The sequence below is a fragment of the Thamnophis elegans genome, chromosome 8 (genome assembly GCF_009769535.1).
Source record: "Thamnophis elegans isolate rThaEle1 chromosome 8, rThaEle1.pri, whole genome shotgun sequence".
NCBI lineage: Eukaryota > Metazoa > Chordata > Lepidosauria > Squamata > Colubridae > Thamnophis > Thamnophis elegans.
In genome coordinates, this window is record NC_045548.1 from 54,841,426 (window position 1) to 54,859,332 (window position 17,907).

Below are 17,907 nucleotides of genomic sequence, written 5' to 3' on the forward strand. Positions count from 1 at the left end.
AATTTGGAGAGTAGTATACAAAGCTATTTTGTTTTTCCCTTTATTTCTCCTCAGTCAAGGTGCTGCTTCTCTTTGGGCCCCTGATACTGTCATTCCTCTGTATAAAGAAAGATGTCATCCATCCAGGGATGAAATGCTACTGGTTCGGACCGGTTCGCCTGAACCGGTAGCAAAGATGCCAGCTGTTCACCTGAACCGGTAGTATAAAAGAATGCAACCGGTTCAGGTGAGCCAGTTTTTCCAACGATCAGCTGTGCTGTGCGATTTATATTAGCTAGAAAGCAGGATTTCTTGCTTCTACCTAATTTAATTGCATTGTACAGTGGATTCCCCCCCCCCCTTTCGCTGTTTGCTTACCTTACTGTTCGCTTACTCACTTGCCAGGTGCACTCGGTAGAAGGCTCCACTCACCCTCCTGGACATCATTTTGATGCTCTGCACATGCGCAGAGGTGGCACATGCAAAGTAAGCGCGAGCATGTGCTCATATTGCTACCAAACTGGTAGCAAAGTTAAGTGGATTTCAGCCCTGCATCCATCCATCCATCCAGAACAGAACAGAACAGAATAACAGAGTTTCAAAGACTGATCTGGACCGAACCAGGAGTAACCCACCTCTGATGCATACCCCTATAATGTCACCAGGTTTTGTTTAATAGCCAGCAAGATTCAATAGTGACTTTATTAGACACAATTTAATTTAATTAAACTTCTTCCAAGTTTAAAAGTAACAATAACTGTTAACCCTCTTTCTTAACTGTTCCTAGCTTTATTTGTGAAGGTCTTAAACGAAGCTTAGCATTAATAGTCTCAATATTCAAAATGATTTACCTGAACTACGAAAGTGCTGACAGTCTTCAATTTATTTTTATTGCATTTTGTTTTACTTATTTTATTTTATTCTTTATATTAAGTCAGGCTGATCAATGAGCAAAATAAATTGTCTCGAGCTTCAACAACTGTGACAATCTTTTACCTAGGTGAGACCCAAAAAGAATTATTGCAGGCAGCACACCTGTAGTGTATTCTGTGATTGTTCAATCATTTCACAGATTGTTTTTACAGCTTTTCCTTCAATTCTTGCAATCCATGGTACCATCCTGATGGCATAGTTAAATCTTTTTCTCCTCTCCACTAACAGCAGCCATCTGGCATTACTTTCCAATAAAAATCAAATAATGAAAAGTTATTATGAAAAGTTGGTGCCATGGAAAGGTTTGTTTTGACTGTGTCAGCTCAAAAGGTGTCACTCATTAGCTGAAAGGAAAATAACCAGTTGAACTACCCAAAAAATGAAATATTGTATATATATATATATTCACCAGTCATAACAAGAAGATGTAAAGCTGAAGGACAAGTGGAAAAATCAAGTGGGACCGCTTGCTGAGAATAAGAAGGTAAAGTGGCAAGACTAACAAAGGAATCAAGATACAATGCACATCTTTACTTCTCCATTCATCATTGGAGATGTGACGTTCTCTCAAAGGATCGGTTTAGCTAATTCCCTAAGGAAAATTTATAACAGTTATAGACAGCTCTTGCTTGATATTATAGAAAGACTGGAAAAGATGGTAGTTCTGAGGTGAAATATCATTTTTTTCCCCAGAAAGGATTCCAGTTTAGTTCCATTGTATTCCTCCTGACGAGCTATAAGCATTTATGAAAACATACATTGGATTTTTCGATATAATGCACAGAGTTGCATAGAATTCTACACAATGCGGCCTCATTCCTTTTCAAAACTGCACAAGGAAAACAAAAACTCATAACAGGGACATCTATCAGTGTTCTGAACAGGGACTTCATGGAATGAATGAGCTCGCCTTCTTCATAGCATTTGTGCTGCTGGTGTCTAAAGAAAAAGTCCCAGAATCCTGGACCATTTTGTATACTATTCAACTGTGAGAAGGCTGGAGGCCAAAGGATTCTTTCCTGCACAATTTCATTTTAAAATTACCTTGACATTCCTTCTTCCACTTTGAGGCAATGACATTTTTTTCTGTTTTAAAACATCATATGGAATAATTAGATAACCCAAGCACCACACAATGGGCTGAGCCCCTGTTCTTACCTCAGCTCCTGCCTACCTAACCGTTCAAAAGCATGCAACTGCGAGTAGATAAATACTGTAGGTACCACTTTGGTGAAAGGCAACAGCATTCAGTGTGCCTTGGTGTACAGACCACAGAAGTGTTTTCAGACATCACTGGTTTTCTTGGCTAGGAAACAGAGATGAGTGTCAGCCTCTATATCGCTTGCTTGCTATCAGCTGCCATAGTAACGGGGAGGGAGGGGTTTCATGGTATTTGGGAGGGGAATCGTGCTGGTGGAGACATCTCGAAAGGGAGTTTTATTCTCACCATCTTCTGCGCATGCTGAAGGCTCATGTTTGGGTTTGGTCAATGTCAACCATCTCTGCATAACAGCTAGACACCATCGGAGTTTGGACATTTGAGCTGGGGTAACTGGCGGGGGGGGGATTTGGGTAAACGTTTGATATGTACAAGTTCATGCCTTTTTGCCTCAGATCTTGCTTAATGTCAAGCGTGTCTCCTTCAAAATCCAAGAAAGGAAACCCCCAATTCCATTGTTTTAGAGAAAAAGTACTTTTACTGGATATGAAATGAAGCCAGTGAAAGTGAAGCAAGATCTTGGCCCAAACCTGTCCAAACAGTCGTTCCTTCCGGCCCCCACCCTTAGAGTCAGACACGGCCCTACAAGAACAAGTTGGGTTTCCAATTTGGCTACAAGAATATAGTTCTTTCTAAAATATTTATTAATTATTAATTATAAAAATGTTATATTCAGGTAGTCCTCAACTTACAACAGTTCACTTCAAGAACATTGGAAGTTAACGACAACACTGAAAAAAAATAACTTATGACCGTTTTTCACATTTATGACAATCATAGTATCCTCATGGTCACCTGATCAAAATTGAGACATTTGGAAACTGACTCACATTTGTGACATTTGCAGTGTCCCAGGGTCTCCTTTGGAGACCTTCTGAAAAGCGAAGGCAATGGGAAAACCAGATTCACTTAACAACCGTGTTTCTAATTTAAGAACTGCAGTGATTCACTTAACAATTGTGGCAATAAAGTTCATAAAATGAGTCAAAACAAATGTTTCACTTAGCAACAAAAATTTGGGGCTCAATTGTGGTTGTAAGTTGAGGGCTACCAGTAATTATAATAATTATAAAAGCTACATATTTAAATCTTTCTCCTCCCATGGCATCTATGTTGTTGTTTTTTATAGTGAATCAGCCGTGAATAGATTTGAACTGTTTCAGATTGTTGAGTTGGAGTGACTGAATTAGAAGCAGTTTAGAAAAACTGCTTTTGCCCATGTTTCTGTGCTTCATATCGTTTTGGTGCCTTGATTCATGAAGTAGACTTGAGTAAAAGAATGGATTCTCTGAATGTTCAGTCATTTTGTAAGGAAGTACACATGCAGAAATCCAACCTAGAACTAAGGAGAAATTTCCTGACAATAAGAACAATTAATCAGCAGAACAGCAGCTCTGCACAGATTGTTGGTATTCAGTCCTAGAGGTTTTAAAAGATAGATTGGACAGCCATTTGTCTGGTATGGTCTAAGGCAGTGGTGTCAAACTTGTGGCCTGCAGGCCAGATACGTCATGCGCTGGCCACCCCCACCCCCCATTTGAGTGAAGGTGAAAAAAGTCACGATACATCATATGACGGCAATGTGATGCCACAAGTGTCAGCGTTCCAAGTAATGTACTCATAGAAAGAAAAACTCTGAGGCAGGCAAGTTCTTCAAATAACGATTTATTGGATACACCATATTAGTGTCAACTCACGAAGTTTCCCTAACCTGTTCCCGAGTTGCCATACACAGGGGGATGGGGAATCAAGCACCGCAGCTGCATTGAGGAATTTGCACCTCAGTCAAAACAACGCACCTCCTAACTGGCAAAAGTCAAGGCCGTCTCCACAGAAACCAGTAAGAAACAAGGCCGGAGGGAGTGACTTCTATGACCTGTGAAATTGCTTTGTTGGGGAACATAACTGATAACACACCTAGGGGGGAGGGGGAAACAGCGTCAGAGGCAACTGAATGGGGTCAAAGCTGGTTTCACTTGGTCTATGCCGACATGTTGCTCCTAATAAACAATTGGATTTTGCTGGAAACTTTGCTTGAGGCTCCTGCTTTCATTAGGGCATCGGTTGGAATCCTGACAGCTGGCACAAACTGGTGAAAGCTGACTCAGAGTTTTTCCCGCAGCTTTCACCTAATTAAAAGTGAACGTTTTCTCCCCCTTCCCCCAGTCACTGGTCATGTTGTCCAATTCAAGTGCTGGCCAGTCGCTTGGTTACTGTCTCCTCCTCTGACCTGTGCAAATGTCCTTGGTTCCCACAGGAAATTTTATTTATTCATTTATTTTGGCTACAAAACTACATCTAACTATTTCCCCCCCCTCCCACCGGTGTATGGCAACCCTGGAGCCTCCAAGATAGCTTTGGCCAAGCTCCCTTCAGTGACACCCCTGGTATAAGGTCTCCTACCTGAGCAAGTGGTTGAATTAGAAGGCCCCCAAAGTCCCATCCAACTCTGTAATTCTGTACAGTGTTTCAGATTGTGTGGCTCACCTTAATTCAGACATTCAGACTGAAAAATACATTTTGATTCCAGTTTAAAATAGAGCCTTCCTTCTGTTCATTTTCCAGAACATCAGATTTTCCAAAACATCAAATCACCACCTAGTTAACTAGTGAATGAACCATGTCAAATTTTCACAGATGGTTTTGTGAGAGGTTACAATACTTGAAATTTGAATTGCAGGGTAGGAAAAGAAAAGAATTGCTCTTGTCATGTCTGCTTTTCTCATTACCGCTCTCAAAATTGCTCTCCCCCAAAAAAATAAGCTATTCCCTATTTCCTCTTCATCCTTGTTTGAATGGATATATGTCATTTTGTTATATGAAAGCTTAAAGTCATACAATCTTGGTTGAATGAGGAGTGTGTTTATAACAGCAATATAATATAGTACATGTAAAAAAAGAAATCCCCGCAGAAAAATAGATTCAAAGTCAGACAGATTTGTACTAAAATAGCTCAGAAGTTGGGGAAACACAGGACGGTATTTTTTAAACTTATTTATTTAAGCAATTTAAGCTTTAAATTTAAGCAAATTTCTTATGGCTGCTCACTCTAGAAGCCTAAGTGACTTACAAAATCAAATGAACAACTACAAACAGTTTTTAAAAGACATTGAATAATGTCTTGAAATTTTTTCAGTCATATTATGAGCCATGTCTTATGGCCTGGACCAGGAGTGGAATTGAAAAATGTTAGCAACCGGTTCTCTGCCCAGTTTCTGGGTGAGCATAGCCATGGTGGCCATGGCCTACTTCACCTCCTGCATCACCGGGGGAGTGTTTTCATCTTCCCCAAGCTCTGGAGGCTTTTCTCGACCCTCCTGGAGGACAAAAATAGCCTCCCTAGACTCCAGGGGCCAAATTTTTGGACTTCCGGAAATTCCAGGAGGCCCATTTTTGGCTTCCCAGAGCCTCAGTATGGGCCCCACACTTATCTGGCATCCAAAACAGGCCACATGGAGTTCCTGGGAGGGACGGGGTGGGGTGGGCGGGGCCAGCCAGTCCTTTCAACTAGCAGTTCAGCAAACCAGATGTAAAATTAGCTGAATCCCACCCCTGGCCTGGACACATTTTTCTCTATTTAGAAAATAAACTGATTTCAGAATAGGTAGGTATCCTTTAATGTACAGTGCTTACAGGACTTCCTCCTAGAGTCATCCATTGTTCCTGAAGTATGTCTCTGTGTGTGTCTGTGACAGGATCTCAGATATGAGAATCATTGGGTAGGGAGATAGATGACAAAGGAAAAGAAAATGAGTGCTGTCTCAGAAGTTGCCACTTCAGATTCCCAAGAACCTGATATGAATGGAGGTTTCATGATTAGACCTCCTGGTCTCTCTAGTTGATGGATGCCATATAATCATTGGGTGAAGGGAAGGCCTTTGTAAAAGGAAGGGAGAGTTAAGAGAAAAAATCTCAAAGAGGCTCTCTGGCCAAGATACTCTGACTGAGCTACCAGTTTAAATCAGACTTGGTGGGAAACAAGCAGGTATTGTTGGGAAAAGTCAGTGTGCCAAATTTAACCCAAACAAAGCTATAGTAGTACATCAGTAGAATTTACTTAAAACTAAATAAAATTGGAGGGATGCGGTGGCTCAGTAGCTAAGACGCTGAGCTTGTAGATCAGAAAGCTCAGCAGTTTGGCGGTTTGAATCCCTAGCACCGCATAACGGAATGAGCTCCCATTACTTGTTCCAGCTTCTGCCAACCTAGCAGTTCGAAATCACGTAAAAATGCAAATAGAAAAATAGGGACCACCTTTGGTGGGAGGGTAACAGCGTTCCATGCACCTTCAGCATTTAGTCATGCTGGCCACATGACCATGGAGACATCTTCGGACAGCGCTGGCTCTTCGGCTTTGTAACAGAGATGAGCATCTCCCCCTAGAGTCAGGAGATTAGCACATATGTTCAAGGGGAACCTTTACCTTTATCTTACTAAATAAAATTGCTTACAGTAAATACACAGAGTCATGTTCAACAGCCCACTTCTTTTTTGAAGAGCTGAAGAACTCTTATAATCAGGCAATCTTTTACACATATAGCTACATGAAACTACAAAAATGCTGTTCTTAATTTAATTGAAATAGTCCACAGTATGTACATATGGGTGGTCTTTTCCTGTCTACCAAATGCAAACCAAATGTAGTGAAACTCCCCCCCCCCAAAAAAAAACTCAATTAAATCTGATGGTTTTTGATTTTTACAGATTGTCAGTCCTATAATACAGAACTTCATTAACAGGAAGTGCTCCTCAATCAATTTCCTTCCATTTTTCTTTCATTTCTGAACTTCAATTGCATAAAAACATAAAAATATATTTACTACTCCACATGTATTCTAACCCACAGTGTCTGAGTTGAGAACACATTGTGCATTCTGCTGTAAAGGAATCTAACTTACAGTACTTGTTGCTCTTTGGTAGGAAATGCATGCTAGAATTTCAAGTAGACAAATATTCTAATATAAAATAATCAAGACTGTAGGTGCAAAATTATACAATTGTATCACAGCGGCCAGTTGTTTCGCCAGATTTGGCATTGGTTACTAGTCGGGCCCCACCTAGGGGCCTAGGACGTTGTAACGGATTTTCGTAATATGCGTGCAGATCCAAGCAGTGCAGCTTTTTGCATTTGACTGATGGTGATTTTGTCAATTTTTAACTGTTTTAAATGTAATTCCAGTGCTTTTGGAATGGCACCCAGTGTGCCAATTACCACTGGAATTACTATGGTTTGGGCCATAGTCGTTGAATTTCAATTTTTAAGTCCTGGTATTTTGCGATTTTTTCATGTTCCTTCTCAGCGACCCTGCTATCACCTGGTATTGCGATGTCTATGATTGTGATCTTATTTTTCTCAACCAGTGTGATGTCTGGTGTATTATGTGCCAGTATTTTGTCTGTTTGTATGCGAAAATCCCACAAGATCTTGACCATCTGATTTTCGGTGACTTTTTCAGGCTGATGTTCCCACCAGTTTATTGCTTTTTTAATATAATTTTTGCACAAATTCCAATGGATGATTTGTGCTACTGAATTGTGCCGCAATTTATAATCAGTCTGTACAATTTTTTTACAGCAGCTGAGTATGTGATCAACAGTTTCATCAGCTTCTTTGCAAAGTCTGCATTTGGCATCATCAGAGGATTTTTCGATTTTGGCCTTAATGGCATTTGTGCGGATAGCTTGTTCTTGTGCAGCCAGGATTAGTGATTCTGTTTCTTTCTTTAATGTACCTGTTGTTAACCATAACCAAGTTTGTTCACTGTCCACTTTATCTTTTATTTTTTCCAGAAATTGGCCATGCAGTGCTTTGTTCTGCCAACTCTCCATTCTTGATTTTATCACATCTTTTCTGTATTCTTGTTTTGTCTGTTGGGCCTTCAGTAGATTTTTGTTCTTTACTTCGATTAATAGATGTTCTTGACTTTCTTTTAAATAATCAGCCAGTGCATGTTTTTCTTCTTCAACTGTTTGCTTCACTTGTAATAATCCTCTGCCACCTGATTTTCGGGGCAGGTACAGTCTATCAGTATCACCACGTGGATGTAAACTGTAGTGCATTGTCATTAGTTTCCTGGTTTTTCGGTCCAAAATGTCCAAATCAGCTTGTGTCCAGTTAACTATACCAGCTGTGTATCTTATAACTGGTATTGCCCAGGTATTTATGGCCTTGATTGTATTTCCACCATTCAATTTAGATTTCAAAATTTTCCTAACTCTGTTGGTGTACTCTCGCCTGACAATAGTTTTTACTTCTCCATGCTTGATGTTATCCAACTGCAGAATGCCTAAGTATTTGTAGGCTTCATTTTCATTGCATTTAATTAGTTGGCCATTGGGCATTTCAATTCCCTCACATGCAGTGATTTTGCCCCTTTTTATGGATACAGTGGCACAATTTCCATGCCAAACTGCATTGAAATATCGGTGCTGAATATTCGGACTGTGTTTGTCAATGATTGGATTTCTATTTCTGACTTTCCATAGAGTTTCAAATCATGCATATATAGTAAATGCGAAATTTTTTCAGCTTCTTTGGCTGTTTGGTAGCCTAATTTCATTTTTTTTAAGATTACTGATAGTGGGATCATTGCGATGATAAAGAGAAGAGGTGAAAGTGAATCACCCTGGAAAATTCCTCGCTTGATATTAACCATTCCGTAGATCTCATTCCCTACTGCCAACTCAGTTCTCCATTGTTTCATCGCCTTTTCAGTAAAGGATGTAATATTTTTGCTAATGCCAGTTGTTTCTAAGCATTTTATGATCCAACTATGTGGCAGTGAGTCAAATGCCTTTTTGTAATCAATCCAGACCATATTCAAGTTCGTTTTTCTGTTCTTACAATTTTCTAATATCATTTTATCAATTAGAAGCTGATCTTTTGTGCCCCTGCTCCTTCTTTTGTTGCCTTTTTGCTCTACTGGCAAGATGTTGTTTGTTTCCAAATAATCCATCATGTTATCTGCAATAATGCCTGTGAGTAATTTGAAGGTTGTTGGCAAGCATGTTATTGGTCTGTAGTTTTCAGGTGTTGTTCCTTTAGTTGCATCTTTCTGAATCAAGTATGTTTTTCCAGTTGTCAACCATTCATCAATTTGGCCCTTTTGTAAAATTTCATTCATTGCCTGGCCAATATTGCATGTGGTCAGATATTTGAGCCAGAAACCATGTAATTGGTCCTTTCCAGGTGATGTCCAATTCTTTACCTTTTTTACTTGATTTTTGACCATCTCAGTTGTTATTTCTAATACTTGCATTTGTTTGTTACCAATGCTTTTCTCAAAGTCATGTATCCACTTTGCTTCCTTATTGTAGTCCTTTGCAATTTCCCACAGAATTCAACTGTGGCCTGCTTTTCTGGTTTTTCACTTTTGGTGTTACCATTCACATTAAGACTTTGATAAAAATGCCGTTGGTCTGATCGAAATTGCTGATTTTGTTTATATTGGATGATTCATGCCTCATATCTTTCAATTTTTCTAGCTGTTGCTGTTATCTGCTGTTTTACAATCTCTACAGCTTCATTGATGTTTCTTGTATCCAATCTATATCTTCTGATTAGCCAATCTATGATTTTGTCGTTTTTAAGCCGTTGCTCATGCATGTTCTTTAAGTTACTAGCATCTGCCCTTAATTTTTTGACTTTTTGTTCTAATCGGATTTTCCACTTTGACTTTAATGCTTTTTCTGTTGTGTGACTAGGTACTTTGATTTTAATGCCTAGTTCATTAGTGACTATTACAGCTGCGCTGTACATTAACTGGTTCGTTTCCAAGATGGATCCCAATTCAATTGTTGAAAACACTGCATTAACCATTTTCATGATAGGGGCCAAAATTTTCTTAGGCACAGTTTTTAGTAAACGTTGCCTTTCCTCATTAAGCAGAAAATGCTCCATGATCTTATCCTTCAATTCTTTTTGTTTTTGAGTTAGTTCATCAGTTGGTTCAGTGACAACTGGTTCTAGTGGTGGTGGTGTTATTTCCTCCCCGAGAGCTTCTTCTGGGAGTTCTACTATAATGTCTTGAATATCAGTTATTTCCGCTTGTGATATTGTTTTTTTGGTTTTGCAATTTGCCTGAATTTCCTCAAGTTCAACTTCACTAAACACTTTATTCCGTTGTTAGTCTGCTAGTCGTTGTTCACTAACATTTGAATCTGGATATTGTTGTTTCCATAATTCATACATTCGCTTTAAATAACCTCTTTTTTCTGGCTCTGAGTTGTAGTAACAGGCCATTATGGCACGGTTTTCATCTGCACTATATTTTTGTCATTTTGGTCAGGTCGCTATATTTTGTGATTTTTTCTTTTTCTTCGACTCTGGAATCACCTGGTACCGCGATGTCAGTAAATTGTATGTTTCGGTTTTTGACAACTGTGATATCTGGCATGTTGTGCTCCAAATGACGATCCATCTATATTCGAAAGTCCATTATTATTGTTGTTGTTATATCATCATCATCATCATCATCATCATCATCATCATCATCATCATCATCATCATCATCATAGCCCTAATTAAGCTTTTATACCTGTCAACATTCCCAGGTAGACCAGACTGGAAATAAAACCACATATGCTAATTCTACTTTATCTTAAGGCTACATTAACAGAATCTTGCAAGTCTGAAATTACAAATCTCCTCCTGTTTTCTTTACATCTGGAGAACTTGCTGCGGAGGTCCTTTCTGAGCCTCTTTCTCTACCATAATATAGTTGTGGGCTATGGCCTTTCTTATCTGACCATTCCCTAATCCCGTGATGGTGAACCTATGGCATGCGTGCCCCAGGTGGCACAAAGAAGCATATCTGCTGATACATTAGCTGTCAGATCCAGCACGCATGCACGTGCCCGCCAACTGATTTTCAGCCTTCTAGGGGGCTGCAGGAGGCTGTTTCCTCCCTCCCCAAGCTTCAGGAAAGCCTTGGGAGTCTGGGGAGGGTGAAAATAGCCTCCCTGGGGCCCCTGGAGGAAATACCAAGCTCAGCTTGGAAGTGAGCAATATGGCGTGTGGGGGACAGTGGGGGGGATTGTGTGCGCATGCACATGTGTGGGCCCGCTTTACAATATGGGTGCCAGGCTGCCCATCGCATGCACACACTGACATTTTTGGCTGCCAACAAAAAAAAGGCTAGCCATCACTGCCCTAGGCAGCATCTTTTCCATCATCTCCAAGGAACTTACTAAATACTTAACTAAGTGACAGACAACACTCTTGCCTAATTTGCAGCTGCTTGTTTCTGAGGTAACTCTTCATAGTGCACTCTTAGTACTTTTAGTAATCCATGGAGACAGTACGAGCTCAAAAATTCAAAATAAGTTTCAGTGTTTTTATTTAGTGAGCAAGCAACGATACCATTACAAAGAGCAAGACAAAATCCTGTTAAATTTAACAAGTTAGAAATTGTTCTCATATTTCTGACTACAATTCTTTTTCTTCTTTTTCTTTCTCATTCACTCATTCATTCATTTTTAATTATGCTCCATTTTTATTATGTTTATAAAAGGTGGATATATGTAATATTCTTTCCTCATTCTATTTTCTCCATAACAACAACCCTGTGAAGTGGTTGGGCTGAAGTAGATAACTGGCCCAAAGTCACCCACCCAGTTAGCTTTCTTGATTTCTAGCTGGATGCCTTAATCACTATATCAAACTAGCTCTACCTAATGTTATATGCTATAGCTAGACCATCCAAATAGGAACCTGAAAATTACAGAAGCAGAGAATATTATTGATAAATCGCTTGTTAACAGGCATAAATTACATGTGAATGATTAATTGTTTGTGAATGATTGTGAATGATCTTTTTTGATGTTCTGGTCATTGGTCTCTAAGAGGCTTACATCAACAATAATGAAAGATTATCATCTTCTACTGAAGCTATACAATTTTAGATACGTGTGTGTGTGTGTGTTTGTGTGTGTGTATAAGAATCTCTCTCGTCTATAATATAGTTTTATTATTTTGCTTTCTTTTTCTTCTCATTTTCTTTTCCTATTCTGTTTAATTAAATAAATAAAAACGGTTAGAAAAAAAAGACACAGATAAAGTGAGAAAGGGAGATTCAGCAGTATTGCTGGTATTTTGTTGTGGTTAGTTGTGAAGTCATGTCTGACCCATCTCAACCCCATGAACAACATTCCTCCAGGCCTTCCGGTCCTCTCCGATCCTTTGGAGTCCATTTAAGTTCACGCCTGCTGCTTCGATGACTCCATCCAGCCACCTCATTCTCTGTTGTCCCCTTCTTCTTTTGCCCTCAATCTTTCCCAGTATTAGGCTCCTCTCCAGTGAGTCCTTCCTTCTCATTAGGGGGCCAAAGTATTTGAGTTTCATCTTCAGGATCTTGCCTTCCAAAGAGCAGTCAGGGTTGATCTCCTCTAGGACTGACCAGTCCAAGGGACTCACAGGAGTCTTCTCCAGCACCATAGTCCATAGTTGCTGGTATTGGTACATGTTTAATTATGTCACAGGTGGACTGTGACATAGTAGATTGGTATCTGTTTAAGATTGTTCAGAACTCTGGTGAGTACAAACACCTAGTTCCTTAATAGTATGATGGCTGGGTTACATAATGCATTATCTACCGTAATATCAGACTTGGTGATTGGTCAGTTCTCTTCAGCCCACCTGAAAGGACCTTGGAAGTTTCCAGGACTATGGAAAGACTAGATCTTTCCTGATAAAAACCTGGTTCTTTTTTTAAGAAGCTGCTGACAGTGCTTGAATTATTTATCAATCTGGTTCATTTCTACCCCATGCAATAGAGGTTGTTTTCAGCCCTGTTTCCATATCAATTTAAACTATGTCATTAACTGCACAAGTAGTTTATATAGTCACAATTTTCTTACTGTACGGTAGCAATTGCGATATATCACAAATCAGATAAACAACTTACAACTTATAACTATGACCAACATGAAGCCTGAACCAGTAATTGGACCCTTCACAATGGTGAAATTCATTTTTTTTACTACCGGTTCTGTGGGAGTGGCTTGGTGGGAGTGGCAGGGAAAGGATATTGCAAAATCCCCATTCCCACCCCACATAGGGCCAAGCTAGAAGTGGTATTTGCCAGTTCTCTGAACTACTCAAAATTTCCGCTACCGGTTCTCCAGAACCTGTCAGGACCTGCTGAATTTCACCCCTGACCTTCTGTATTATTTACCTGTAGCCAAGCGATAATCAATGCATAGAATATTCAATAGTACTCCTGAAGCCATGCTATACAAACACAACTATCCTATATAGGACAAGCTACTGAAGGCTACATTAATGGGATGCACTGTAAAAGTCTGTTCTCCAGAGACTCATTAAAAACATTAATTTAGTCTCCCAGCAGCTCATGGTCTTCTGAATGGCACTTCTGCCCATAGGGGAAGCAGAAACCGGGTTTTGCAAATCCTTTAAAAAAAAGTCGTTTGCAGCTGTAGAGTTCTTGTTTGAGTAGCCAGCTAGGTACAGGCTATAGAGTTGCTTTTGATTTGAGCAACTTTACAAATCTAATAAATAAAATAGCTTCATGCAAACATTTTCCCAGACAAAGTGACTGTGTGTGCACATGCTTTCTGAAGCCTCCATAGAAACTTTTGAAGTAACGGTAGTTAAAAAAAAAAAGACATGGCTGCTTTGAGAATTCTAGAAAAGATAAAAGGATGTTGAATCATTTCCCTTCCTATTATGAAAAAACAGAATCAAATCCTGGCAAGTGACTAAGAATAGAAGAATACCATTTCTACCCATTCCTCTCTTTATTTTGAGACTGGGAAAACTGTGACAAGATACAAACATAAAGCTAGTCTAAATCTATCTGGGGATTCCGGAACATCCCTAAGATTGCTGGTCTTTGGTATGAAGCCACGCAATGGAGAAGCCAATAATACTGAAGGTGAGCAGTTCATTGTAGCAAGAATGAGGTTATTAATGCTGAGCAACTCCCTTTTCCACAAGGGAACTTCTGTAGTATAAAGGCACAATAGCTCTATGACCTTCAATTCACCCTTTCTACTCAGGCAATATCTCCTTTCAGTCTAATCCATTTTAAATTGCTACATTCACTGGAAGAGAAGAGAAGCCATAATTTCCTCTCTCAAAATGACAAGTACTATTAACAGAATAAAAGGAAGGTTGTCTAGAACGATTTATTACCACTTCTGACAGGGATATTTATTTATAACATTTTTATCTTATCCCTTACTCACCATCACACCAAATTCTGAAAAGCAGCCCTTGGAGACAGAACTCACTTTAGACAGTGATTTACGCAACCCTAATCCTGTAAAGATCTGGGAAATTCTCTCCAGTTGGTTTTCCCAAAAGAACTCACTGAAACCTATGCCAGAGGTGGATAAATTTTAGTCTTCCAAACGTGGCAAAATTATTTTACTCGTGTATTCATTTAGTCCTTCATTCAGTTAGACTCTGGGCAACTTAGATTAAAAATTAGGTGCATTTAAAATGTTTATATCATATTTAGAAGATAAACTCTAAATAATAATGAAACAAATTATAGTGGCTCATCCACTTTACCCCAAGGCCTGGTAGAATTTTCAAACTTTTCAATGACTTTCTGAATATCATTACATTTTAGCATCCTCACCTGAAATGGTAAGAGGAGAATGTCAGCAACAATTGGGGGGAAAAAATCACAGCATCCTATTACTGAACAGCCAGAATTGTTGTTTACTTCAAAGACTAAATAAGGATTTCAGCAATAATTGAAAAGATCACAGCATTTCACCACTGAACAGCCAGAATTGTTGTTTATTACATAGACTAAATAGGAATTCCTGGTGATAAGAATATAGTATTAGTTCTCTGGATCCTTCTACTAGAGACATCCCAGCAGTATTGGTTCTTTGCATCTTCTCTGTTGAATGGTGTCTCTTTATATCTCTTCTTCATCAACATTAACAGTAACAGAGTTGGAAGGTACCTTGGAGGTCATCTAGTCCAACCCCCTGCTCACGCAGAAGAACTATACTAGGGATTCGAACTGCCAACCTTTCTGGTCGACAAGCTTGGCGTCTTAGCCACTGAGCCACCTAGGCTATCTTATATCTTACAGGTGGTGGTTTACCCCTTCAACTATCATTCCAAAATCAAGTTGGGTGTAGTTGTTAAGATGATGGAACTAGGTCTGGAAAGATTTGGTTTATAAGCCTACCCTCAACCACAGAAAGAATGGAGAAGTCTTCTCTCCATTTAGGACTTGACCTCCTACATATGGATGGGCTTCCAGCTATAAGTGATCTGAACCCTTTGTGTTAAAAAGCATTTTACATTTTCATCCTGGACTTTTCAAGGCATGAGCTGGGTCATGAAACAGAAGTAAGTTTAATCACAGGAATAGAGTACAGTAAATGACCAAAAGTTCCTGGCACTTTACAGTGCTTACATCCCTAAACACACATTTATGGTTCTTGCATCATAGGATGGAAGAAGATGGAGTCTACTAAAATACTTCTGTCTTGCTTCTGAAAAGCATGGAAGATTGGAGCTGTACTTTTTGGGTTCCATATAAACTTTTCTCCACTTTACTAGATAACTCTAAACTATGTCCCATGTTTTCTTGAAAGAGCAGGTATTTCTCCTGAAACCATAGTTTAATAGAAAAGTTCTAATTTCAAGAATCCAATTTCATTATTACTTTTTACTGCCATCGATATGTGTTTGGGAGTTCAACGTGGTGAGAATGCTGGGATTTTGTAGTCCCGAAATACAAAGTATTTCGTGTTTGCGGTGTGTGTTCCAACAGATTGTGGTCTGTACCGCTTTGCACAACAGCTTCCATAAGGTCTTCTGTATGTCTCTGGGTATGTCTGTTTGTGTGTGTAAAAACAACTTAACCAGAAATTCCAAAATCACCTTTCATCTGACTGAGCTGTCCAATTTCATTTTCTGCAACACTAATAGAGCTTCACTTCCTATTTCTAAATGAACTCAGCCTTGCAGGTTATGGGAAAAATCATTAATTTTTTTCCCAGACACTGCTGAATAATCAACATTGTCTTTTTTGGACTTTGCTGACTTACTAACCAACTCTGGAAAAATTTAAACTTGTGTGAATTCTGGTCATCCTTTAAACAAATCTGACATTTCTTTCATTATGATCCAAATAAACAGCAACAACACACTAATTGTTACTATTTATACATGGAACTATTTATGACTAATAAATTAGAAGAATCTGCAAGGCTGAGTTCTGTTAGTAGTTACCTTTGAATTTAGAGAATGTAATATATTCAGTTTTTGGAGTAACTGTAATGAACCACAAGTGCAACTCTGTGTGTGGTTATGTATCTAACTATTTTACATACACATAGCAATAGCAATAGCAGTTAGACTTATATACCGCTTCATAGGGCTTTCAGCCCTCTCTAAACAGTTTACAGAGTCAGCATATCGCCCCCACAGTCTGGGTCCTCATTTCACCCACCTCGGAAGGATGGAAGGCTGAGTCAACCTTGAGCAGGTGAGATTAGAACCGCTGAACTGCAGATAACAGTCAGCTGAAGTGGCCTGCAGTACTGCACCCTAACCACTGCGCCACCTCGGCTCTTACTATTATATACATAAACATACATATGCAGAATGTGTGTTTGTGTGTCCGTCCATGTGTCTGTGTGTGGGATGGTGGCAGGGGTGGGTACCTCCCGGTTCGCCCCAGTTCGCACGTACTGGTTGGTCGGTGAACGGAGAAGAATTTAATTTCCGGGAAATTAAATTCCGGTCCTGGCCCCTGTCGCTGCAAAGCGCCTTTTTGCCGGTGCATCGCAGCTCGCTCGCTCGCTCCCCTGCCCGTCCGCACTAAGCCCAGCCTGCTGCTCACTGATTGGCTAGAGACCAGCCAATCAGTGAGCGGGCTGGAGGTGAAGCGAAGCTTTTTTCGTGCTTGACCTCCATTTGAAAATTCCCTTTGGCCTTCGCCTTCCAGGAGCTCGCTGCTTCCCCCTCAGGTAAGCAACTAAGCCCCGGCGCGGGACTCGGGAGGCTTCGGGTGGGTGGCGACGACCCAGATTTCATGAGGGAAGGCCTCCATTTTTTAAAGGCAGGAGCTATATACAACTTATGTCCTAGACTGAGATTACCATGATATGAACCTACTCATAATTTTCTCATTTCTTTTCTTCTATTAAATTGGGTTAATTTTTTGGACACTGCCTGGACAAGTCCCTGCAGTTTTCTTGGCAATACTTTTCAGAAATGGTATGCCTCCTTCCTAGAGCTGAAAGAAAATGACTGTTCCAATGTCACCCACCTGGTTTCGGGCTGATGGGCCTCTTGTCTCCAGTTTCTCTGATTTAACCACTATACAAAAATTAGCTCTCAGTCTTCCCATAATCAGCACTGGTGATGTTACCTAGTTGGGTGATGAAACATCTGCAAGTAAAATACAAACACCAAGGACTCCACAGTTCAACTCTGTTCTAAACAGGTTCTATCAGCATTTTAATATTTTTCTGGGCTATACTTTTCTTCTCTGGACATTTATTTAGTTTGCCCTTCTTATAGATTTCTTTTTATCATCTGTTTGGCAGTGATTGGGACATAGAACTGGATAAGAGAAGACTGTGGTGTGATCCAACATAGATCTTATGTTCTAATGAAAAGGAAAATGAGAAGGTAGGGAAGAGAGAAAATATTCCCAGCCAAACTGATTCAACGATACCAATTGTACTCCTAACCTTAATATTATAATTTAAGGATAAAATAAATGGTATTCATGGGACCCAAATGGTGACCATGATCTCACACTCTTTCATATATA

General features: G+C 39.6%; 1 protein-coding gene across 3 annotated transcripts in view; it reads left to right on the forward strand.

Moving 5' to 3' along the window:
- CPQ (carboxypeptidase Q) overlaps positions 1-17,907 on the forward strand; it is a 177,753-nt gene that overhangs the window by 145,882 nt on the left and 13,964 nt on the right. The window contains exon 8 of one of the 3 annotated variants that reach the window (XM_032222640.1): positions 385-476. The exons of the other annotated variants lie outside the window; for them this stretch is intronic. Coding sequence (XP_032078531.1) covers positions 385-431 — 47 coding nt within the window. The 3' untranslated portion in view covers positions 432-476. Of the gene's footprint in view, positions 1-384; positions 477-17,907 lie in introns of those variants that run through there. 3 annotated transcript variants of the gene reach the window in all.